This window comes from Alnus glutinosa, chromosome 2, assembly GCF_958979055.1.
Source record: "Alnus glutinosa chromosome 2, dhAlnGlut1.1, whole genome shotgun sequence".
Taxonomy (NCBI): Eukaryota; Viridiplantae; Streptophyta; class Magnoliopsida; order Fagales; family Betulaceae; genus Alnus; species Alnus glutinosa.
The window spans coordinates 25,525,163-25,548,902 of NC_084887.1; the positions used below are offsets into that span (position 1 = coordinate 25,525,163).

The window sequence follows — 23,740 nt, forward strand, 5'->3', positions numbered from 1 at the left end:
AAGAAAAAGAACATGAATTCCGAATTTCCAGACCAAAATGAGTCAATACAACACCTTTTATAATTCCTCCAAATTCTTTGATTATACCCATCATCATATCATACATAAACGCGAAGACAGTTCTGATATGCTATACCGGTCAAAATACCATGTACTTTCTGCTTCCCTTTCAAGATATATACTTCGGAATAATGAAAATACAACTGGCCTAACCTTAAAAGTGATATGATCAACAAAAGCAAATCCTCTTTCAAACTTGGGTATTCTCGTCGCTTGGATACTTTCAACTCTGAATTCATCAGATTGAGCATGCTGCATCTCCTTGTTGGACGCAAATCCGATCACCGTACCACAAGAAATTTCCACAAGCATAATATCTACACTCAAAGAAATTATCATGGTCAGAAGGTATCTGGTGTTTAAAAACTTTTCAACTCAATATCCAAACGCATGTACATGCACATACCCTACAATTGGCACAACAACAAAATCATCTCTCTGTTGTTGTCTTGTCTGTACCATGTCTTCAATGGAGGCCTTCACCCGCAGAAATGGATACGGTCCTTGGACAAATGACGAATTATTGCTGTTACTGACTGCCATACCTGTTCATACAACACAAAACCATCAGACTCTAATCTAATCCAACACGGCAATCACTATGATCAGTGTTTACACTACACAAACAAATCATCTTAGACGGTTATAATTCATTATGCATTTGATCATATTTCTTCAAAATTATGTTCGCAGTTTCTGTTTGAGATATTTCGAAGACGAATCTTTCGAATGAGGGGGGAAATGCAAATAAAAGGAAGGACTTACCAAATTTTTGACATTCTAAGAACCTGAAGATGACTTCTGAACCCACACCTGTTTCTGTAAACACAAGGGGTAAAATTAAATTAATTGAAGTAATGAAGAAAACAATGTTGCAGATGATTTTGCAAAAATTATCCGGACCTCATGAGCACCATGGCTGCTAACAACTCTTCTGGAAGATTTCCCCTCACTCATATTTAGAGAGCCATCATCCTTCAAAATATGGACAGCTCCACGACGACCAACATGTCTATGGAAACCTGGTGAAAATCCAAACATCAGCTAGCAGAATAGTACCACTAGAATAGTTTTACTTAAAGAAGAAAGAAAGAAAGAAAGAAGGGGGCCACAATGCATGTCACGCCTTGAAAAAAACTAACCATTCTCGACAGAACTGTTACGTCCACTTGAAGGGGTTGTAACCTCTGCAATCCTGCTTCCATGAGGTATATCTTTCATTTCTCCATGGGAAGCTGGAAAACCAAAGGCAGATAGTGAGTTTCTTGTATTCCCTGCTCAATAAGTCTTAACAGCCACATTCATGAATTGTTATGTCATGCAGATTAATGATTTGATACTAGACATGGTTCCCCAATATAGTTCCATAATTTACTACACTAATAGATCCATGGACAGTAATAGCGGTACCTTCAACCGAATCAGATAGCAATTGAGTAGAGTGCGGCACAGATGATGACAAGTGCTCATCAATAGTATGTGAAACATCAGATCGATGAAGAGGAGTCCAAACACCACGATCAGGTCTATCCCTATTTCTTGTACGTTTTTCTTGTTTCTCGCTGACATTACCCAAACCTTGGAGGTCCTTTTTTGTGAATTTATCATCTGGAGTCCGTTTTGGATCCCCTTCAGAACCAAATGAGTTTGGTTCATGTTTAGATGCAGGACTATTCGAACCCAATCGTGCATTGACAGGTCGTGATGGTCGCTTGCCACTTTCTGAGTTCAAGATTTGAATTTTCTGCTGAGGCTGGACTGCTGTTGAAGATTGACTTTGACGAGCATCATTATTTAAAAGTATGCTTCTGATAAACCTCCCGCCAGCCTCACGCCTCTGATTCTCTTTTAGAGCAGTTGAAGCAGGAGAATTACCAGATGGTGGTGTTACACCCTGCTGTTGTAACAAGCCCTCAGGAATCTGGGAAGTGTCATAAAATCCATAAAAATATACTCAATGATCAGAGCAACAAATAAATCAAACAATGCTTTGTACAAGGTGAAACAAGGTAGTCAAATTGTAAAAGAAATTGAAAACATCGCAAATGATCGAAATAATGAAGTAGGAAGGAAGAAAAACACAGAAAAAAAAAAACTTCAAATGACATACTCCTTGCTCTTTCCCTTTTAGAAGCAGAATCTTATTTCTAGAGTCCGTAGTCACAGGGATTCCAGAAACAGAACGTTCAATGCCATGGACTGCAAATCCAGTAAACGTATGAGGAATACAACAGAAACAAATCATACAGGCTAGAAAGAATTATCATCGGCAAGAAAAGGAAAAACTTACCTGTTTCATTTTCAGATGTTTTTTTCCCACTTGAAGTAGATGGTTGATCCTGTCGCCTAGCCACTACAATGAAACTAGACTTGTTCTTTTGAGTAGAAGTCTTGGCACTTTGCTTCAAAATATACTGCCAATCAAACAGAAATTGTCAGCGCGTAGCCTTGTCCTTCACTTCAAGAACAAAAACTGTGCATGTGCACAGAGGACCATGAATGCATTGACAAACATAAGGACAGCAACCACAAAGCAAATAACTTGCAGTCACTAGAAACTGACAATTGCTAAACAAGGGGGAAGATGAATAATGAGATTATCAAATATAAAAATCTCATTGATTTGACCCAAATGTATTTGTTGGCAAAACTTCCAATAAAGATAGGAAGCTTACAACCCAAAGTTTTTTGAGCTAACTTAAACCAGAAAAAGTGTCACCATGCTCAGAAGTATGCAGAGAACATACAAGATAGAAAATTAACATTATTATTGAAAAAAACATATATTACAGAATAACAAAAATAAGACCCAAAAAAAAATTGCTTCTTTTTACAAGAGGTAATGACCAAGGAAGAGCATTCCATCCTAATGAGATGCAACACCTAAAAACTATCTTTCCATCTTCTTCATCTTCATTTCTGCTATTTTTCTACTGTCTTTTTACCTAAAAAAAATCTTCCATATTGACATCAATCTCTTACAACTTGATTCTTAACCCAAGCCTAGTTTTAGCTCTTCATAAAAAACAATTTACTACTGGAAGAAGCTTTCCAGCATCACTTCAGGTCTTACCTGCGTTAATTCCAGTAAAAGACCTTAGCTTAGGAAAAGATTGCAATATGCAGCATGAAAGCTCAAAAAGGAAGACTTGCCTAATGCTAAAGGAGATTGAATGTTTCTGGTCCTGCCAAGAGAGAATAGAACCTAAAAATCAAATGAAGGAATAGAAGGCAATGAAAACATTTGCAACCAAAGGACTGTACTCAGCATGTTGACACCAGCACTGCTGTGATGCAGAACAATTCAGGTGCTGCATCTTCTGTTACTGTTAAAAGCATGCAGTGAGCTACTATTTTCCTGGAAGTGCTACTAGGGAATAAGCATAATTGAGCATCCCAATGCTCAAAGACATTGTGGAGAGATGCTGTGCCAGATTCTAGTAGGAGGAATATCTGAGGAGGATCCTTGGGGGCTATCACCACACGAAAGCTCAGGTTGATGTTCCTGACTTGAATAATACTACTGGCTCAACAACCCCCCCCCCCCCCCCCCCCCCCCCCCCCCCCCCCCCCCCCTCTTTCTCTCTCTCCCTCCCTCCGCATACACCATGAATCAAGAATAACTAATAAAAGTTTGGGTAAGAAATACAGCTTCTCCTTCTATTTCAGTACATATTGAACTAATTTTGGGAACAATACCAACAAATCAGCTGCACATGAAGTGACGAAAGTAACAAACACAATACAACAAGAAGCAAAATGAAACATTTCTATGAATATTAAAGGAAAAATCTAAATATCTAAATTGAGGATTTTAACTTTTTTTTTTTCACACAAATAAGCTAAAAGAGTATACGAAAAATGAGTACATGATTGAGGGGCATACCTTTTTCTTCTCAGAGCCTCGTTTGGTACTAGATGAGCCAGGCTTGCCTGGGGATGCAGCCCCAGCTCTTCTCCTTATCTTCCCAACAACTGATGACCCCTATCATCGATCACAAAATCCAATCTAAGACAAGAGATATGTTCAAAATGATAAAATCTACCTTTTAGGAACACATTGTCACCTATATTTCTTCTTCCCCCTAAAGCAAATCAGTACCTGTACTTCACTCTTAATAAGAAAGTTTAATTTGGCTGTGCACAAAAGTCAACAAAATAAAAAATAAAAAAGGTTCAAAGAGTGCAGAATAATCTCTTCAAAACTTCTTATCAAAAAACAATCTCTTCAAAACTTTTGCAGCTTATTTTACACAAAAGCAAGATTTTTCCAACTTACTACCTGATGAGCCAAACAAACGCGTTACTCATACAAATCTCTAATATAGCACCAAAAAAATGAGCATTAAAAACTATAAAATTCAAAGCAGCCTCTAATAAGTCGGTATGTACTGAAAATGAAAATTCTCTCCTTTTTTTCTTCAAAAAAATAAAAATAAAAATTTAAGCATATTTCAAACCCAACGCCTCGTAAAACGGAGATTATTAGTACGTTTTCCGGATGCTTGGGTGGTGGATAATTGTCAGTGGTAGGAAGTGTGACTCAATGGAATGTTCTCTTTACGCGCTATGCTCAGGATTGGGAGGTGGAGATGGTGATGTCCTTCTATGAACAGTTATACTTTATTCAGATTCGACATGGGGAGGTTGATAGGGTGGCATGGAATCTTTCTAAGAAGATCAATTTTGCAGTGAAGACTTTCTATAAAGCATTAGTTTGTTACGAGGCGGCTTCTTTTCCTTGGAAGGGTATATGGCGTGTTAAAGCTCCAAAGCGGGTGGTGTTCTTTGTTTGGATAGCGGCTTTATGAAAGATTTTAACACATGACAATTTACGTAGGCGTGGTATTGTGGTGATAGAGTGGTGTGTTATGTATAAGAAGCATGGGAAATCGGTTAACCACCTTCTTCTTCATTGTGACGTGGCACGGGTTGTTTGGAGTTCTTTTTATAGCTTGTTCGGGGTGGAGTGGGTTATGCCTAGTAGCGTCTTGGATTTATTGAGAGGTTGGGGCACCTTGCTGGGTCATGGTCCTGTTAACCGTATTTGGAAGCAGATTCCTTTATGTGTCTTGTGGGGTTTGTGGCGTGAGAGAAATTCTAGGCTTTTTGAGGATGTGGAGGTTACGGTTGTGGCTCTTTGTCGAAATGTGCTTAATATGTTATATCTTTGGGTGTCGGCGCATAGCCCGGGTAGTATGTCGTTTGCTGATTTTTTACTTTCTTGTTCTTTTCTTTCCTCTGATTAGGGCCTCTTTTGTATATTTCATGTGTACTAGGATTGCGCCCCTCTGCGCTTTTTTAATGAATTATTATTTAAAAAAAAAAAAAAATTCACAAACAACATCTCAAAAGAAACAGAAATCTATTGACAAGGAAAATAAAGTCAAATGTATCTAAAAAGCTCATGGTTAAGTTAATAGGATGGAGGCACGACACCAAAAGTAGTAACGATCCTTTATTTTCAGGGCACCACATGGAATGCATGCGTACATGGGAGTCTCCCATATTTGTTATATTCTTCCTATGACCAAACTTCAAAGCCATAAGCAACTGAACAATATTACCACCAACTTTTTGCATTGTAGACAATGTTACTAGTACAAAAGTTCCCAAAATCAATTTATTCCTTCTTTATTTCTTGCTGCTTCTTTTTTTTCTCTTTTCTCTTCTTCTTCTTCTTCTTCTTCTTCTTCTTTTTTTTTTTTTTTTTTTTTAAATTTCATTTTAAGTCAAATAATAACTCGAAAGAACCTTGTTACCACAAATTACATATGGTTCACTCTAATTCAACTATAAATTTAACAACCAATGTATCTATACTTCCTTTTTCTAATTTCAGAAACCAAAATGGTTATAAAAAATAAAAATAAAAATTTTTCCCTATGCGCTTTTTGAATATACTTTACTTATCAAAAAAAGAAAAAGAAAAATGGTAATCTAATCACATCACAAACACATATTCTTTTCAACTATACAGCAAATAAACAACATTTTGCTTGAAGATAGTCAATTAATAAATAAAAAATACATACAAAAAAGTAGAACACCATTACCTGGGCTCCACAATCAACAGCTCTTTTCTGACGAACATACTCCATAAGTGGTGTAACAATAGGAGTTTCTTTTGCAGCGCCTGGAAAGAAGCACAGAGAAATTAATACATCCGAAACCAACAAACTTGTTCTAATATATCTCTTAAGTCAATAATTTGTGGCCAAATTTGTTTATGAGAAAAGTTATTCTCAGCAAGTTTCTCCACAACACCTTGGACGCAAACATACGTGGCACCATGGTGGCCTTTAAAAAAGAATCAAAAGAGGGAACTCACATCATCACATGAAATGGGCACGATGGTGGCCTTTAGAAAAAAAATCAAAAGAGGTAAATCACATAATTACATGCAATTAGTTGTTGCCATTGAAGTTGTGAGGCAGAAATCATACAAGTCCATATTCCTATGGTAAGTTTTTTTTTTTTTTTTTTTGATAAGTAATTGGCCCCAAGGAGAGGGGAAATGTGAGATTCAAACTAGTGATCTACGCTTCATGAAGCACGGTCCCTAGCCGATTGAGCTACCCCTTGGGGTCTATATTCCTATAGTAAGTTGAATAAATAGTAGAAAAAGCATGGAAATAAAAAGTCATCAAAAGAATAATAACACACCAGCTTGTTCTGCTTCTTTTCTTTCCAACTGTATTTCTGCACTAGGAAGATGCTCAGTGGGCTTTGCGATAATTTTGAGGAACTCTAAATAATCAGGATCTACTTTCATCAAAAAAAAGGCAATAGATTACTAATACAGGTAAATGAGCAACATAAGTCGTTCCATGCTAGTACAATATTTTCCAAGTAATTAATATATAACTAAAAATTGAATTACTACCTTTATATATGGTTCCTTCACGGCTATCCTTCTTAGAAAATGTCCTTGGAACACGCTGTGAAGGTGCATATTCAACTATAATCTTATACTGAGCACCTGAGATTAACAACACAGTTTAAAACTTTACAAAAATAATCTTTATTCTAAAGTGAATTGAGTGTGACAGCCTACAAATAAGATGCACACAATCTAACTTTTACAATTATCAAATATCTCCATAATCAGATAAAACATGATATTACTCTTTCAAAGAAATGGGTGAGAACATACTAGTCAGAGACCAAATCTTACTCAACATTGAATTAATTCTTATAACCATTTGTTTTCATATATGCAATGAGATTCGCTGAAGCAATCCACTAGAACTAAAGAAAACTACAGCTGTTTGCAAACTTGTCAAAGTAAAGAGTAAGGTATTTCATTTTTAGTTACCCTTCTCGTTAACAAACATGTGTCCATTAAAAAACTCAGCAAACTTGAAAACATCCTCAGGCCTCTTGAAGTCTATGTAGGCTCGAGAATACGTCTGATGCTTGTGGCTGCAATTAGTTCAGGAAAAAACTCTTTCAGTTAGAAAACTTATTAGTCCATGTTTGGTTGCCTAGAAAACAGAAGGAAAAAACAATGAAAAAAATAATAATAAATAAATAAACAGTAGATCCTACTTGGCCGTTTGGTTAGTCTGAACTCAGAAAAGTGCTAATTCCTAGTTTCCCAAGTTAAACAAATATAGATATTTTTAATATTCGACAATTTAGTTCCTTTTGTTCTTGATATCCAATCAGCAACCAAGCATAGCATGGAAGAAACCACTTTCCTATTATGCATGTGCATATTCTTCAATGCAAACAATTAGAAGTTCTTTTATCACTGTAACTCAACATGTAACCTCCTGACCAGCAAACAACTCTAGATCCCTAAAGTACTTGACAGTCCACCTGTAATCTAGTTCATTTTGTCCTCAGTTTGATTCTGTAAATCACAAATAATAACCATTGGTTGAATAAAATAAATGGGCGAGATTCAGCTTAGAGCCTAAAGCTCCTTAGGTTAGATTGGTTAGGTTCTCATATATCAAACCATTTAGTAGATCCAATGTGAAGAAGCTCATAACTGGTATGTTTGTTAATTTTTTTTTTGAGGGGGGTGGGGGGGGAAGTTTTTTTCTTTAAAAAAAAAAAGTGCTTTGATAGAAATGAAGGTTAAAAACTGTTTTTTGTGTTTCTAGGAGTGTTTGTGTTGTTTGTTAGTGTTTTTATTTTGAGAACAGAAAGCAAAAGACAGAAAACAAAAAATTGAACAATATATATTGTTTTAGATGATTCTGATACATAATGTAATCAAATTTTATTATCTCTATAAACGGTCCAAAACAGGTCAGAATACTGTCTTCAATATGTGAGTTTCAATCAGGAATGTATCAAAATAAGTTCAGTTTTCATAAACTTCATATATTACAATGAGAACTTGGGTTGATGGGTCTTCCCTAAAGGTAGCTTTCCCAGTTTTATATGGTCTCGCGTGTGTGAAGGACGCCTCTGCTGCGGCTAATTGGAGTTATTGGGCAGCTCCAACTAGTAGAATGTGAGCTTTTCTAGAGCGGCGCATGATTGTGAGGTAGATGTCTTTGCCTCTTTTCTCTAGGTGTTACATTCAGTTACAATGGGAAGTGGATGTGTAGATTAGCTGTGGTGGGCTCCTTCCAAAAGTGGATTGTTCAAGGTCAAATCCTTCTATTGCTCCCTAGCTTCTTCTGAAGGTAGTTGCTTCCTCTGGAAGAGTGTATGGCAGACTCAAGTCCCTTCGAAGGCAAAATTTTTTGCATCGTCGGCGGCTCTTGGCAAGATCCTCACCTTGGACAATCTTAAGAGGCGGCATGTCATCGTGATGGACAGATGTTGCATGTGCAAGAGGAATGGAGAGTCTATGGACGGCAGTGTGTATGTCTCCTCTGTCGATTACTTATAGTGACTTATTCGTTTTTCTCTTTCTAGTTAGGGGGTTCTTTTCGCATACTTCTTGTGTACTTAGGGGTGCCTTATGCTTTCAATGATATTGGTTTATTACTTAAAAATAAATAAATAAAAACTTGGGTTGATGGGTCTTCACCTTCCATCTTACTGCTTTTTTAAACTTTACCTATTGAACCTAACCCCGTTATAATTTATAATCCCCCATGTCATTTTGGTGTGTAGAGGAAAAACAAAATATCGATTTATCAAATAAGTATATTACACTTAAATTAAGCGGCCTTTTCGATTCTAAGAAGCCAAACCACCAAAAAAAACCCATACTCAAAATATCAGCTTCCTTTCCCCTCTAAGTTCTCGCATGAACCAAACAAAACGTTAGCCAAGAATTTAATTAGTTTTACTTCGATCGATTGATTGAAGCTATAACTATCACGCAACACATCACCTTCTATAATATGATATACAAAAATAAGCTACCAGAACGGAATTTAACCATATACAACTTTAAGCACCGTTTGGTTGGTCAACATTTTGTAAGTGCTTTTTCTTGCTTTGAGAGCGAGAAACCAACGCAATTTATGCTTTAAGAATTCAGAAGGAAATACTACAAAATCTCTACCCAACGAAACACATTCAAATCATTCATCAAAAAGAAAAAAAAAAATCGGGGCTACCAAATAGATAGAAACAAAACAATAATAATTGGACCAAAAAAAAAAAATAACAAAACCTGATTTTCCCGGGGCGGAAAGAGAACCAGTTGTATCGGCCAGAGAATTTATCATCGACTTGAGGGAAGAAATCGGACTGCGTGAGAGACGGTGGGAGGTGCCGAATCACCACCTTGGTCCTCTCCAGCCGGTCCTTCATCGATTTGGGTGCAAAATTTCTCAGTTCTCTTGCTCTCCCTCTGTTGCTTTCACTTTCTCTACAAAGTTCACTTTGGGAAGGAGTTCGGGAATTTTATTGTCTTTCGGTACACGTTTGAGACCGGGAGATGGTGCCCGCCGGGCTTGGGCTTTGTTTTTGTTTATATATATATATATATATATAAAATCAAGATAAGGGAAGGCTTTTTCTTGGTTTATATAACTCTAACCGAGTTTCTTGCAGATAAATTTTGAAGAGTTTTTCTTAATAAAATTTAGGGTTAAAGAGTATTTGGGGTTTAAATACTTTATTTTTTGGACTTCAGTTTCATTTTGCTTTGCAGATGATATCAAGGTTTTGAAAAAAGATTGACTTGGTATTTTCATTTATTTTTTCATCCTACCACGTGTCAACATCTGAGGATTGACATATGGCACAATATAATAATAATAATAATAATAATAATAATAATAATAATAAAACTTAAAAAAAAAAACAAAAAATATATAAAAAAAAAAAATTGAAAAGAAAAAAGAAAAAATAAGAATGGTGGCTCAACCACATCCTTGAACTGTCTGGGGTGGGCAAACCACCCCTTGATCCATGGGGGTGGTTCGGCCACCCTCAATAGCCAAAAACCCTTCTTCAATTTTTTTTCTTTTTCTTTGGCTATAGGTAGTCGAACCACCCCAATGGGAGTGGTTCGGCCTTCCAAGACCGGTCTGAGCCACCTCTCTTTATTTTTTTTTTCTATTTTTTTTTAATATATATATTATGTTTTATTATTTTAAATTTTTAAAGATTTTTATGTTTTAATTTTTTTTTTATATTGTGCTAGGTGCGAACCTTCATTGGTTGACACATGGCAGTCCGTTAAAATTTGGATGGAAAAATAGTCAAAGGTACCAAATCAATCTTTCCCCAAAACTCAAGTATCATCTGTGAAGCAAAATGAAACTGAAGTACAAAAAAATAAAGTTTTTAAACCACAGATTCCAACTATGTCTTCAACCCTAAAATTTAAGGAGTCTCCGGCCAGTATTCTAACCTTCATAGTCTTCTTAATTTATTTCATCTTCATCCCAAATATCAGAGTCTTTAATTGTCAAAATAAAAAAATAAAACAAGAGTCATTGAACTTGAGTAATATTATAAATCACATTAATATTTCATCATTACTTTATTATGCTTATGTGGTGGGTCACTCCACCTTTGGATTTTTTTTTTAGTAATGTTAAGTACCATATATTTATCTTATAATTGTTTAATAATGTTGACCTAACACTCAAAATCAACAATTAATTATTTTTTTATTTAATAAGGATTAATCAAAATATTAGTTGCCAGTGCTACACCACCCTTGCTGTATAGTATTTAACAAATCTTTTTTTTTTTTTTAACAAGTACTGATTAAATGATGAATTGACACTGCTATGTCAGCATATATAGTGGGAGTAGTGAATAATGTTATTATGCTACACTAATATCCTACTATGCTGGCGTGGTAGTGTCAATTTACCATTGTTAAAAAATAATAACAATAAAAAAAAAAAAGTATGGATATTGGTGTGGTATATATCATTACTTTTTTTCTTCTTCTTTTTTTTTTTCCTTTTTTTTTTTTTTTTTACGATAAACGTTGAATACTAAAATTCTATCAAACATTCATCAAATAAGGATGACGTGGTACTCCGAACTAACCCTTGAGCTAATAATTGTTAAATAAATAAATAAAAATATTTAATTGTTGATTATGAATGCCACATCAATATTGTTGAACAATTGTAGAATAAAAATATGATAAATTATGCGTTTACAACTTTTGTACAATTTGTATAATTCTAACAACTTTTTTTCAAACTAATCATTACATATGTTTTCTACATGTAGGTTCTACATTTCTAATGGTTGATTTTAAAAAAATTTGTTTGAGTTATATAAGAATTATACAAAAGTTGTAAACATATCATATCTCTAAAAATATATAATACCTAACATTGCTAAATAAATAGAGATATGACACGTTTACAATTTTTGTTTTTTCAAACTAATTATTAGTTATATTTTCCTACATACGAGTCTTGCATATTTAGTGGTTGAATTATTATTTTTTTTAAAAATCTTGTACAAAAGTTGTAGACGTAACATGTTTGTAATAAATGTTACAATCTTATCTTATTGGGATAATGATACAATGCTTATCGAGTCTTGAATTGTTAAAATAAAATTTAGAGAAATGATATGTTTATAATTTTTGTACAATTTTAACTAACAATTGGATTTATTTTCTACATGTGGGTTCTACATATCTAATGGTTGATTTTTTTTTTTATTTTTTTTATTTTTATATATTTTTTAAAAATTATTAGAGTTGTATAAAAAGTTGTAAACGTATCATATCTCTAAAATTTATAGGCTAATGTATAAGAGATTTGATACGGTTACAACTTCTATACAATTATTGTAAAACTTTATTTATTTATTTTTAAATAAAAAAAAAAAACGAACCACTAGATCTATTTTTCTATATGTAAGTCCTACTTATCGCTTTAAAAAAGTTGTTGAAATTGTATAAAAAATATATAGAAGTTGTAAATGTATGATATCTCCTATGAATAAATGGGTGTCAGACACATTTTTAGTAAAGTTGAGGGATTGTCATTTGTCATGAGAAGATCGCTCTTTTTTTTTATACATGAGTCATACATATTCAATGGTTGGATTTAAAAAAAGTTGTTAAAATTATATAGAAGTTGTAAATGTATTATATCTCCTCTGTGTAAATGGGTGCCGACACATTTTTAGTAAAGTGGAGGGATTGTCATTTGTCATGAGAAGATCGCTTTCTTTTTTTATATGTGGGTCATACATATCAAATGTTTGTTTTTAATAAAAGTTGTTGAAATTGTACAAAAACTATATAGAAGTTGTAAACGTATGATATCTCCTATGTGTAAATGGATGCCAACACGTTTTTAACTTTTTAGTAAAGTCGAGGGATTGTCATTTGTCACGAGAAGATCGCTCTTTCTTTTTTTTTTTTTTTTTTTTTTTTTTTTTTTTTTTTCCCTATATATGAGTCCTACATATCCAATGGTTGATTTAAAAAAAAGTTGTTGAAATTGTACAAAAATTGTATAGAAGTTGTAAACGTACGATATCTCTTACGTGTAAATGGGTGCCGACACATTTTTAGTAAAGTCGAGGGATTGTCATTTGTCACAAGAAGATCGCTCTCATTTTCTATATGTGAGTCTTACATATCTAGTGATTGTTTTTTAAAAAAAATGTTGAAATTGCACCAAAACTATATAGAAGTTGTAAACTTATGATATCTCATTGTGTAAATGGGTGCTAACACATTTTTAGTAAAGTCAAGGGATTGTCATTTGTCACGATAAGATTACTCTCTTTTTCTATATATGGATATTATATATCTAATGATATTTTTTTTTAAAATTATTAAAATTGTATAAAAATTATAAACGGACGATATTTTCTAGATGTGTAAATAGGTGCCGACACATTTTTAGTAAAGTCGAGCCCGAGGGGTTGTCGCAGCGGTTGATCTTCTTTAAAAAAGGTACGCACAGGGTAATTTTGTTTTTTTCGTTTTTCTGTTTAAATGTCGGGTCAGGATGGAGTCGGGCTTCCGCTACCCAACTTCAGATTCCATTGGTCCAACACGCCCTTCCAAAGTTAGCAGACCCCACCATCGCGGGGGCGTTCAAGATGTAAAATACAGACCGTTGATTAGTGGACTGTGTCCCTCGTGAAATAAGGTCCCACCTAATATCCACGGCCTACATTCTCTCCAGAACCTCTAAGCGAATGCACCAGATCTCCACCCACAATCCCATTCCTATCCAAGAAGTTTCTGTTGCCTGAGTTCATCTCCCACAAGTAAGCTAACAATTTCACGATTTAGTCCGCTTTCAACCACTCTCTCCCTCTTCAGAGTCCTTTCGCTCTTCATTCTCTCAAGTAAGTAATTTCATGGTTAAGATTTTATATTCAGTTTGTAGAAAACGAAAATTCTAAATTTGGTTCAAGTTTCGAATATCATATTTTTTCGGATTTATTCAAGTTTTTTGTTCGTTTCTTTTCCTTTGTTTTCTCGGCAACCAAACATAGGGCTTCTGAATTTCGCGAGTAGGGGATTTTGGTTCTGTAGGTTGATTTGATTGGCCATTCTTATTTTCCCGTAGATTGAACTAACTGATCACCGAAAAATCATGTTTAGTGCTAATTTCGGTTCGTCTAAATATTGAATGCTAATTATTGTAGTAGTTTTAGGTATATTTGTTGCTCATTTTGAAGGTCAATCTGTGTTTGATTATGTACTTTCTTAACCAGGGAGGCTTTATTCGCGTGATTCTTACTGGTGTGACTTTCTGAAATTGTTCCTAAGATTTATTATGCATGTATTTGCTTATTTAGTTTATCTTGGCATTTGATTGTTAGTTGCATTAGATTCATGTGGCTGAACCTGAATAATTGAAATTTAGCACCCTAAGGCTGGGATATGATTATCATAAGTTATATTGTTTGAAAATTACCTGTTAATGCATTGTACTAATCATATAAGAGATTATAAATCTTTTAATGAAGTTTTTGCTAATGTATTTTCAGTAACATGACATGGCGTAGTGCTAACTGAAGATACTATGAGGAGAGTAAGGTGTAAGGAAAATATATTTTGTATGACTAGCTTAAAAGAAAATGTAAAAAGGTAGCTGGAAAAGAAAAGGAAAAAGATATGAAGTCCTATCCTTTAATTGAGCGTATGAATTTTGATTGTATGAATTCAAGTGGTAGGATTCACTCATAAAAAAAAAGAATTCAAGTGGTAGGATTTGCTTTTTATTGTGCATTGGAGGAGTTGTTTAATGTAATTGTTCTTAAGATTGGTATCTCTTACGATCAACTTTATTGGAGTTGCATCTGTGCAGCTGACCCCATATAACTAAGATGATGTTTTTTTGGGTAGCTGAGTTCAAAGTTTAATGCCAAACATAGGGTCTGATTGAAATTATATCTTTAATATCTCCTTGTTTACTGTAAGAAAATTTCCATTTTCCTGCTATCTGTTAATGGTAATCAGAATTTTGATAAACATTGTTATAAAATCAGTATGGGTTGATGACGCTACAAAGTGGAGATTGAAGTTCAGAATTTCGATAAACATTGTTTTAAAATCAGTATGTGTTGATGATGCTACAAAGTGAAGATTGAAGTTCAGAAGCATTAACTTATTGAGTTTAGAAATAAACAAAGCGTTGGTACTTTAACTGAAGATATAACTTCTGATTGAGTTAAATTTTGAGTAGCTTCTTAGTTACAAACCTTGAATAGTTGAACTAACAGACACTATTTACAGTTGTGATAATGTAAATATACAGTTTTCTATTATCTTGTTGAACTCATAGAGGTTGATGAAAGTGATATCTTTTATGGTATGCATGTGTTTCTCATAATAGAGAAGTTACTGAAGAATTTTATTAATATTTGCTCACGATGCAGGTAGTCTGATATTTTATAATGGGTGGAAGTATGATAGATGATGATTGGGAACTTACCTCTCCATCAAATGGGGCCCGAACAGTTGTTTTGGTTGGACGTACTGGGAATGGAAAAAGTGCAACTGGGAACAGCATTCTTGGAAAAAAGGCCTTCAAGTCGAAGGCAAGTTCCTCTGGTGTTACGGACACTTGCGAACTGCAGAGAACTGTACTGAGAGATGGACAGATTATTAATGTCATTGACACTCCTGGTATATTTGTATTACTAAATATTGTATGGTTTAGTTGTATTTAAGAACTATTTTTATCCAAGCTTTTCTTTTCCGTGCTTCTTGTTATTTTTGGGGTACACAAGGACTAATGTATAGTTGATTGCAGGGCTGTTTGATTTTTCTGCTGGATCAGATTTTGTTGGCAAAGAAATTGTTAAATGTATTGACTTGGCCAAGGATGGGATCCATGCAGTTCTTGTAGTTTTTTCAGTTAGGACTCGCTTTTCACAAGAAGAGGAAGCTGCACTTCGTAGCTTGCAGACATTATTTGGAAGCAGAATTGTTGACTACATGATTGTAGTCTTCACTGGAGGAGATGAACTTGAAGATGATGATGAGACATTGGAAGATTATTTGGGTCGTGAGTGCCCAGAGCCTTTAAAGGTTACTCATAAAGCTGCAGATAACTTTGCTCTACTTCTTAAGCTTTTGGTTCACTGCCTCTGATCTGATAACTTTGTCAATACTTCAGGCTTGCTTTTTTGTTGAGTTTTGATTCTTGAAATTGCTGACTCTTGAGGGTTCAAGCTTGTCAGAAGTGGAATTTCCTATGGATTAAGAATATTTCCATTAATTTTGTATGTTGAATTTTGAGTTAAATTTTTAGAAAAAGAAAAAGAAAAAGACCCTTGATGTGCCTATGCACGTGCCAGGGGCTCTTTGAGAGGGAGAGAGAAAATAGAGGGAAAAGTGAGAGGTGAAGCTGAGTTGGTTAAAAAAAGGTTATACTATGTCATCTGATGTCATCATATAGCCTTACCAGATTCTTGTCAGTCAACCAGTGATGAGTGATTTCATGTGATCCTGAAAAATGAATTCTAGATTTTTCTAATTATGGGCAAATCACTAGTGGCATGGACTTAATAGAAATTGTTAAGAGCATGCATAAAATATTTTTCTTAGAGGTTGTCTTGCTAACGTTTTTCCTACCATAACTAGCTTGTTACCTTACCAGATTCTTGTTAGTCAACCAGTGATGAGTGATTTCATGGGATCCTGAAAAATGAATGCTAGATTTTTCTAATTATGGGCAAATCACTATTGGCATGGACTTAATAGAAATTGTTAAGAGCATGCGTAAAATATTTTTCTTAGAGGTTGTCTTGCTAACGTTTTTCCTCACCATAACTAGCTTTGTAACAATTAGCATATATTTGTTTAGCTGAACATCTTAGTATTTACAGTCTCTTCTACTTGACCATTTACAGGCTTGCATATATTGATCTTCTAATAAATTTTAATATCAATATAGGAAATCCTTGTCTTGTGTAAAAATCGGCTTGTGCTTTTCGATAACAAAACTAAGGATGAAAGCAAGAGGGTTGAACAAGTTCAGCAGCTTCTCTCCCTTGTAAATATGGTCATAGCACATAATGGTGGACAACCGTATACGGATGAATTATTTGCTGAATTGAAGGTGATTGTTTTTGTTATTTCTCAAAATTTCGTCAGTCTTCTATGAAAATATCATGATAATAGCTTAAATCATTTGACAGAAGGGGGCAATTAAACTCCGCAATCAACAAGAAGAAGTTGATGCACTGAAAGGTTATTCTAAACGAGAAATATCAGAGTTCAAGGATCAGATAGAGCGTTCATACGAGCAGCAGCTCAAACGAATTACGGAGATGGTATCTCTAATGCTTCTCCTTTTTTACATTTATTTGTGAACAGCTTCTGTGTTTGCATCTCGTACTCGATATACTTCTATTTTCATTTTTATTCTTTCATCTGCATGCTAGCCACGAGATGAAGCTGCTCAAGTTAACATAAGTTGCTTCTTCATTTTTTACCTGATGTTGTCCTATTTCAACAACTCTATAAATTAGCAAGCGACATTACATTTCAATAAGTAACAACATGTTTGTAACTTTGCCTTTTGGATTCATCTTCATAATTTATATGCACACACGAGGTGTGTATGACGAAGTAATAGATAAATTCATCCCTGGCTTACCTAGGACTTCAGAGGAATTCAATTAAACATGTAACTTGGTTCAGGCTCTCGCGCTTTATGCTTTGTACCCGGACAATAGTTGACATTTGTGCTTAAGTGCATCTTGGTCAATACTGTCACATCTTACCAAAAGCTGAAATTTTGGTTAGCTAGTTGTGATGCACCTTTTTTTTTTTTTTTTTTGATAAGAGTTGTGATGCACCTTTTAAAGTTGGTCTTATCTGCTGAACTGGACCTTGATTAAATCTGTCGTCTATCAGTTGTACCCTACTAATAGAATGTCTTAGGGTGACAGTTGTAAACCAATATAACAAGGTTACTTGAATGTTTGTGTCAAATTCAGTGATTTCACAAATGATAAATTGCGATTTGAGTGTGTATGGTTGGAACTCTGCAGAAGATGGACTTGTTGATAACAGAAGAAATTGGCGAAGAAGGGTTGCATTAGTAAATAGATTTTGGCTTTTACCATATATGTGATTTTTGGTGAGAGGATAATCTTAGGATGAATGCCTAGTAAATGGCATTCTCTTTGCACTCAAGCAGCACGTAAAATTTAATATTTGGTCGTCCTGTTATGTGAAAGCCGTTGAAAGATTTTTGTTTCTTGTATACTTCGTGTGTACTAGAGGCGCCTTACGCTATTATTTATAAAATCTGCACTTAGTCAAAAAAAAAAAAAAAAAAAAAAAAAGCCGTTGAAAGATTTGGAAGTGTCATATAGAGTTTTGTATTCTTTTCTTCATTTTTTTTTTAGGATGTACTGTTTGTTTGAAATTTTGAAACCATTTTCTATATCTTTTAAAGATTTGTAACTCCATTTATTTGACATGGGTGATCTAAACAACCATTTAGCAAAATGCTGTGCACAACTTATTTGATGTCACAGGTCCTTGAATTAGGTAGTAAATGGTTAGGTTGGGGTGGTAGGTGTTTTGTTTCAGGTCTTGATCTTGCTTTTCAAAAAAACTTATTTTGGATTTTACTCAAGTTAATTCTAGTTATTGATGATGTATTGTTCTGTAGGTCGAGTTGAAGCTGAGAGAGACAACTACTAGGCTCGAACAACAATTGGCAGAAGAGCAAGCTGCAAGACTGAAGGCTGAAGCGCAAGCACATTTAAATCAGGCGAAATCTAATGATGAAATTCGTAAGCTCAGAGAGCATCTAGAAAAAGCAGAGGAGGAGCTTCGTAGGCGCAGTGAAAATCGGTGTGCCATTTTATGAGGTAAAAGGTTATGAAGACAATGTGCCCTGGAGTTCAGATGATCTATTCCTCCCCCCCCCATCCTTTATTTTTCTGTTTGAGTGGAGTTTCTAGAGAAATCACTTGCGAGATTGTGTGACAAAAGATTAATCCCCTATTGTATATGTTTAATATTTCTGCTTACGATTACAACATATACATATATATATATATATATAGACATGTTCTATTGACTTTTCAACCTTGCAAGTTGAACCTCTCCAACTCCAAGCTATGCACGTCTGGTCCATTAGACAAATGACCGAACAAGATGGTGTCTAGTGTTTTATCTCTTTATTTACTTTATTTTAAAGCGGGTTTCCATCACAACCAAGGACAAAGATGGAGTACTACACGGACGCCGCCCTCCCACGGTGCAACACGGTTTTATATTGCTTATGCTTGCAACCCTTTATGCAATTTTCAATTTTGGGTAGATTGATCACGGGGATTACTGGCTCTCGAGTGCCCAATCAAGCACAATTCTCAAAGCTCAATACGCTTGGCGTTCTACCAATTCATATCACGCTCCTTAACATAAAGCAAATATATATATATATAGCTAGTACCAAGGAGATGAGTAAAGAGAGAGCAAAATAGGAATCACCCTTTTCTGCAAGCACTCAATATCAGTTGGCAGCATTTCATGCTGTTGAGTGAACCAGTAGAATCAGACAACATATCGAGAGAGGAAAATCAAAATCAGACAAGCTAGCCAATCTAAACAAATCGGTTTCATACTTCACTTTAATTCGGAGAAACAGGGAAACTACAAGCATGGCATGTTCTATGAAAACTCGAGCTTGCCACACGCACGCATATTTACATTTGTTTTACACTTTTTTTTTTTTTTTTTTCTTTCTTTCCTAATTGATAGTGGTAAAGGGTTACGAAGGGGTTAAGTTTTACGCATTTAATTAGGGAAAGACAGGCTGTTGATCTTCTTAATTTATTTCATCTTTATCCCGAAGATTGTCGTTGATCTTTTTAAAAAGAGATGTTACAAATCCATCTATTTTTCATTTTCACCTTTCTTTTAGAGCATTATCAGCAGTTTTTTTTTTTTTTCGTTTTCTCCTAAGTTTAAATAAAAAAAATTACTTTTTACTCTCTTATTCAAATACTCTTTCACAATACACTCATTACAAAATTCTAACACAATTCTCCATAAAAGACAAAGAGACGAGAAAGAAGAGAGATATGGTTTGTTAAAATAATGTATAGAAAAACTGCTATACACTCATGTTTGGCCCAACCCACTCGAGAATCTCAACGGTCAACACCGTGATAAAGATCATAAAGGTGAAGAGGCAGAGGCCTTTTGATCTTCTTAATTGATTTCATCTTTATCCCAAAAAGATGGCAGCCATTGATATTTGTAAAAATAGGTGCTGGCTGCTGACACATTTATTAAGTCGAGGGATGTTCATTTGTCCGGAGAAGATCGCAGCCGTTGATCTTCTTAAGAAAAGGTGCGCACCGCGCACGTACGTGATGCATGGAGAGGTTGATGAAAGTGATAACTTTTAATAGAGAAATTAATGATAGAATTATATATAAAAATTCCATCTCTCGCGTAGCAGGACAGGTAGTATGATAGTCTCATGTTCTATGATGGATTGTGATTGGGAGCTTACTTCTCCATCAAATGGGGTCCACTCCGAACACTAGTTTTAGTTGGACGTACTGGGAATGGAAAAAGTGCCACAGCGAACAGCATTCTTGGAAAAAAGGCCTTCAAGTCCAAGGCAAGTTCCTTTGGTGTTACGGACACTTGTGAACTGCAGAGTACTGTACTGAGCGATGGACAGATGATTAATGTCATTGACACTCCTGGTATATATATATATATATATTTGTATTTAATAACTATTACTTGTTATCCAAGATTTTCTTTAATTTCCATGCTGCTTGATATATATATATATATGTTTGGGGTGATTGCAGGGCTGTTTGATATTATTGTTGGATCAGAATTCATTTGCAGGGAAATTGCTAAATGTATTAACATGTCCAAGGACGGGATCCATGCAGTTCTTGTAGTTCTTTCAGTTAGGAACCGCTTTTCAGCAGAAGAGGCTAGGAAGCTGCACTTCTTGGCTTGCAGAAAATATTTGGAGCCAGAATTGTTGACTACATGATTGTAGTCTTCACCGGAGGGGATGAACTTGAAGATAGTGATGAGACACTGGAAGATTATTTGGGTCGTGAGTGCCCAGCCCCCTTAAAGGTCGTTACTCATGTATTGAGTTGAAAAATAGAGTTTTTTTGCCTATAGAAAAAGCCTTGTTTTTTACACTTTATCCAAAATGCATGCAGTTCTAATCAATTTTAATATCAATATTATAGGATATCCTTGACTTGTGTAAGAATCGGCGGGTTCTTTTTGACAACAAAACCAAGGATGAAGTATTTGCTGAGTTGAAGGTGAATGTTTTTTGTTATTTAATTATCAAAAATTTGTCAGTCTTCTATGAAAATATTGTGATAACAGCTTAATTAAATCATTTGACAGAGCGGGGAACTTGAACTCCGCCATGAGGGTCTTTCTGATCAACAAATAGCAGAGTTCAAGGATCAGATTGAGCGTTCATATGATACGCGGGTCGAGGCGCTGCTCAAACGAATTTCGGAGGCGGTATATATCTTAAATGCTTCTCCTTAATTTTTACATTTATTTGCTACCTGGCCTGTTTCTGTGTTTGCTTTGAGTATGAAGCCGCTCCAATTTACATAATTTAGGTGGCAACATGTTTGTAACTTTGTCATGGAAATCATGATTTATAATGTTTTTCTGCAGTTTGTTCGAGCTGGTTTTAGCTGGAGTGTTCGTATATATTGTTTGTTTGTTAGTAATACGCAAAAAACATGTTTTTTGGATTCTTCTCAAATTATACGCTCACACAAGGTGTACGTGTATGACGAAGTAAAAGCTGGCCGGGCCTTGATTTAATTTGTCTGTCTATCAGCTGTAACCTTCTAGTAGAATGTCCTAGTGTGTGTGACAGTTCTCCTTGCAAGAGTTCTACAAGGTTTTCTTTCGGAGACTTTTGTGCTGCCTTTGTTAGCAGTTTTGCGTGGCTGTTTTTGTTCTTCTTTGATGGGCCGAGTCATTTATTTGACCCATTTTTAACGGTTTAATTTCTTGGTTCTCCAGTTGTCGTGCCCTCTTCTGACTGGTTCGGGACTGTTGTTTGGATTGCCCGGCCACTTATTTTTCGTTTAATTTTGATGTAACCCCTTTTCCCAATTTGATTGAAAAAAATAAAAAAAATTAGGTTTTGGGTGTGTGCATTTTTGGAACTCTATATATAGATTATAGAACATGTACTTAGCTTGTTGATAACAGAAGAAATTGGTGAAATGCGTGTTTACCTGGCCTGGATCTTGTTTTACTTTTTGTTAATCCTATAGCTAGCTAGTTATTGATGATGATGTATTGTTGTTGTGTAGATTGAGTCGAAGCTGAGAGAGACAATAACTAGGCTGGAAAAAGAATTGGCAGAAGAGAAAGCTGCAAGAGCGAGGGCCGAAGAGCAATCTGATTTTAATCAAAAGAAATCAGGGGAGGAGAATTCTAGTCGTAATGGAAATCATTACTGTGCCATTTTATGAGTTAAAGATTTTGAAGACAATGCGTGGTGTGTTGAGTTCAGATAATCTTTTTATTTTTCTGTTTGAGTGGGGTTTTTAGAGAAATTGCTTGTGAGATTGTGACAAAAGATTAATCCCTTATTTTATATGTTTCAAATTTCTGTTTTGGATAATAACATTTATTAATCCCTTGTTTAATTAATAGCTCGCTGGCAAAGTCGGAGTATTATCCGATCCGTATGGAGGGGGAGCTTTACACGGGTTTGAAGTTTACCTAACAGGAGTGGGTACCGGTAAACAAAGTGACCTTGTCTTGGAGGGATTTTTCGTTATTAAAAAAAAAAAAACACATTTATATATAGAAATGATATACTTACATCTCTTGTATATCTACATGAGATTATCAATCGAATTGAATGTTCCGTTTGTTTCGACGGAAATCATAATATTTTCGACGAATGATTTTTCTAAAAATATTTTTCGGCATTTGGCACGTACGGAAAAATTCTAACTGCGAGAAATGGAATCTGGTGACAGCTGCTGAAATTCGACAATGTCCGGTCGTCGTCGCTGGATTTCGGCAAGCCATACTTCAGTTGTATTGGCCGGAATCAAGCCTAATACGGCTATACTTGCTGGAATCTGGCCAGATCCAACTGAACACCGGCTTTATTGCCGGAATCCAGTCGGTTTGCCCAGATTTCGAACAGATTCGAACGGAATCGGGTCTGTTTGGCCAGATCCGGTCGGACATTGTCGGACGTTGCCGCATTCCGTCATCGGCCAGATTTTGGCCATCGAACACCAAAATTTGGGACCTTCGGCTGTAAATTCGAGGTACCAACAAACTCGAATGCTCGGCAGTGACGAATTCCCACAAACGTGCATGCAAGAATGAGAATTTTAAATCTAGAAAATTAAAGAAGCTTTTACGGTCAAACTGAAAATAATTTTCGTTGACCATTATTTTCGTCTCCACCAAACACTAAAAAATGATTTTACGTCAAAATAAAGGGAGCAGAAATTATAATTGAAAATGTCATTAAAAAAAATTAAAAAAAGAGAGAAGAAATTCTCGAAATTATAGGAATGGAAATTAGGAATTGGGAATTGAATTCATCATCATTATCCCCTATTTTTGTCGTAAGTTGTGAATAAACGAAAGAGCCTCGAAATTAGAAGAAGAAAGAGCTTGGAAACGAGCTATATAATGAATAATGAATGAATTGGGGGGGGGGGGGAATGCTGCCAGATGTGACTCTGGCTGCGGCCCAATGTGCCACATAATAGGCACAGAAGTTTGCACTTCTATTGACTTTTTGCGCTGATCACCAGGAGGAGGTAGTAGGAATCGAGTCAA

At 35.2% G+C, this 23,740-nt stretch overlaps 2 protein-coding genes and 1 pseudogene across 2 annotated transcripts; 2 read left to right on the top strand and 1 right to left on the bottom strand.

Annotated features, from left to right (window-relative positions):
- Positions 1–24: 24 nt before the first annotated feature.
- LOC133861976 (regulator of nonsense transcripts UPF3) lies at positions 25–9,942 on the bottom strand. Its single transcript, XM_062297807.1, has 14 exons — positions 9,650–9,942; positions 7,379–7,485; positions 6,947–7,042; positions 6,727–6,825; positions 6,117–6,196; positions 3,947–4,045; positions 2,351–2,474; positions 2,171–2,259; positions 1,471–1,981; positions 1,203–1,295; positions 964–1,082; positions 826–879; positions 467–605; positions 25–377 (listed from the first exon to the last, which is right to left on the bottom strand). The coding sequence occupies exons 1-12, from the start codon at positions 9,787–9,789 to the stop codon at positions 841–843; spliced, it is 1,596 nt and encodes a 531-aa protein (XP_062153791.1). The 5' UTR covers positions 9,790–9,942; the 3' UTR covers positions 25–377; positions 467–605; positions 826–840.
- A 3,673-nt stretch (positions 9,943–13,615) lies between these two features.
- Positions 13,616–18,988, top strand: LOC133861978 (immune-associated nucleotide-binding protein 9). Its single transcript, XM_062297809.1, has 6 exons — positions 13,616–13,773; positions 15,313–15,562; positions 15,690–15,967; positions 16,836–17,000; positions 17,080–17,214; positions 18,567–18,988. The coding sequence occupies exons 2-6, from the start codon at positions 15,331–15,333 to the stop codon at positions 18,765–18,767; spliced, it is 1,011 nt and encodes a 336-aa protein (XP_062153793.1). The 5' UTR covers positions 13,616–13,773; positions 15,313–15,330; the 3' UTR covers positions 18,768–18,988.
- Positions 18,989–20,379: 1,391 nt separating this feature from the next.
- Positions 20,380–22,512, top strand: LOC133860411 (immune-associated nucleotide-binding protein 9-like; annotated as a pseudogene).
- Positions 22,513–23,740: the final 1,228 nt, after the last annotated feature.

Bases quoted from the DNA above. Each gene is read 5' to 3' on its own strand.
- LOC133861978 (XM_062297809.1), top strand. From the start codon at position 15,331: ATGGGTGGAAGTATGATAGATGATGATTGGGAACTTACCTCTCCATCA. The intron at 17,001-17,079 runs GTGATTGTTTTT...ATCATTTGACAG, and splicing joins AATTATTTGCTGAATTGAAG to AAGGGGGCAATTAAACTCCG. The intron at 17,215-18,566 runs GTATCTCTAATG...ATTGTTCTGTAG, and splicing joins TCAAACGAATTACGGAGATG to GTCGAGTTGAAGCTGAGAGA.
- LOC133861976 (XM_062297807.1), bottom strand. From the start codon at position 9,789: ATGAAGGACCGGCTGGAGAGGACCAAGGTGGTGATTCGGCACCTCCCA. The intron at 7,486-9,649 runs GTTTTGTTATTT...AACTAATTGCAG, and splicing joins TTCCGCCCCGGGAAAATCAG to CCACAAGCATCAGACGTATT. The intron at 1,083-1,202 runs GTTAGTTTTTTT...GATTTTCACCAG, and splicing joins TAACAGTTCTGTCGAGAATG to GTTTCCATAGACATGTTGGT.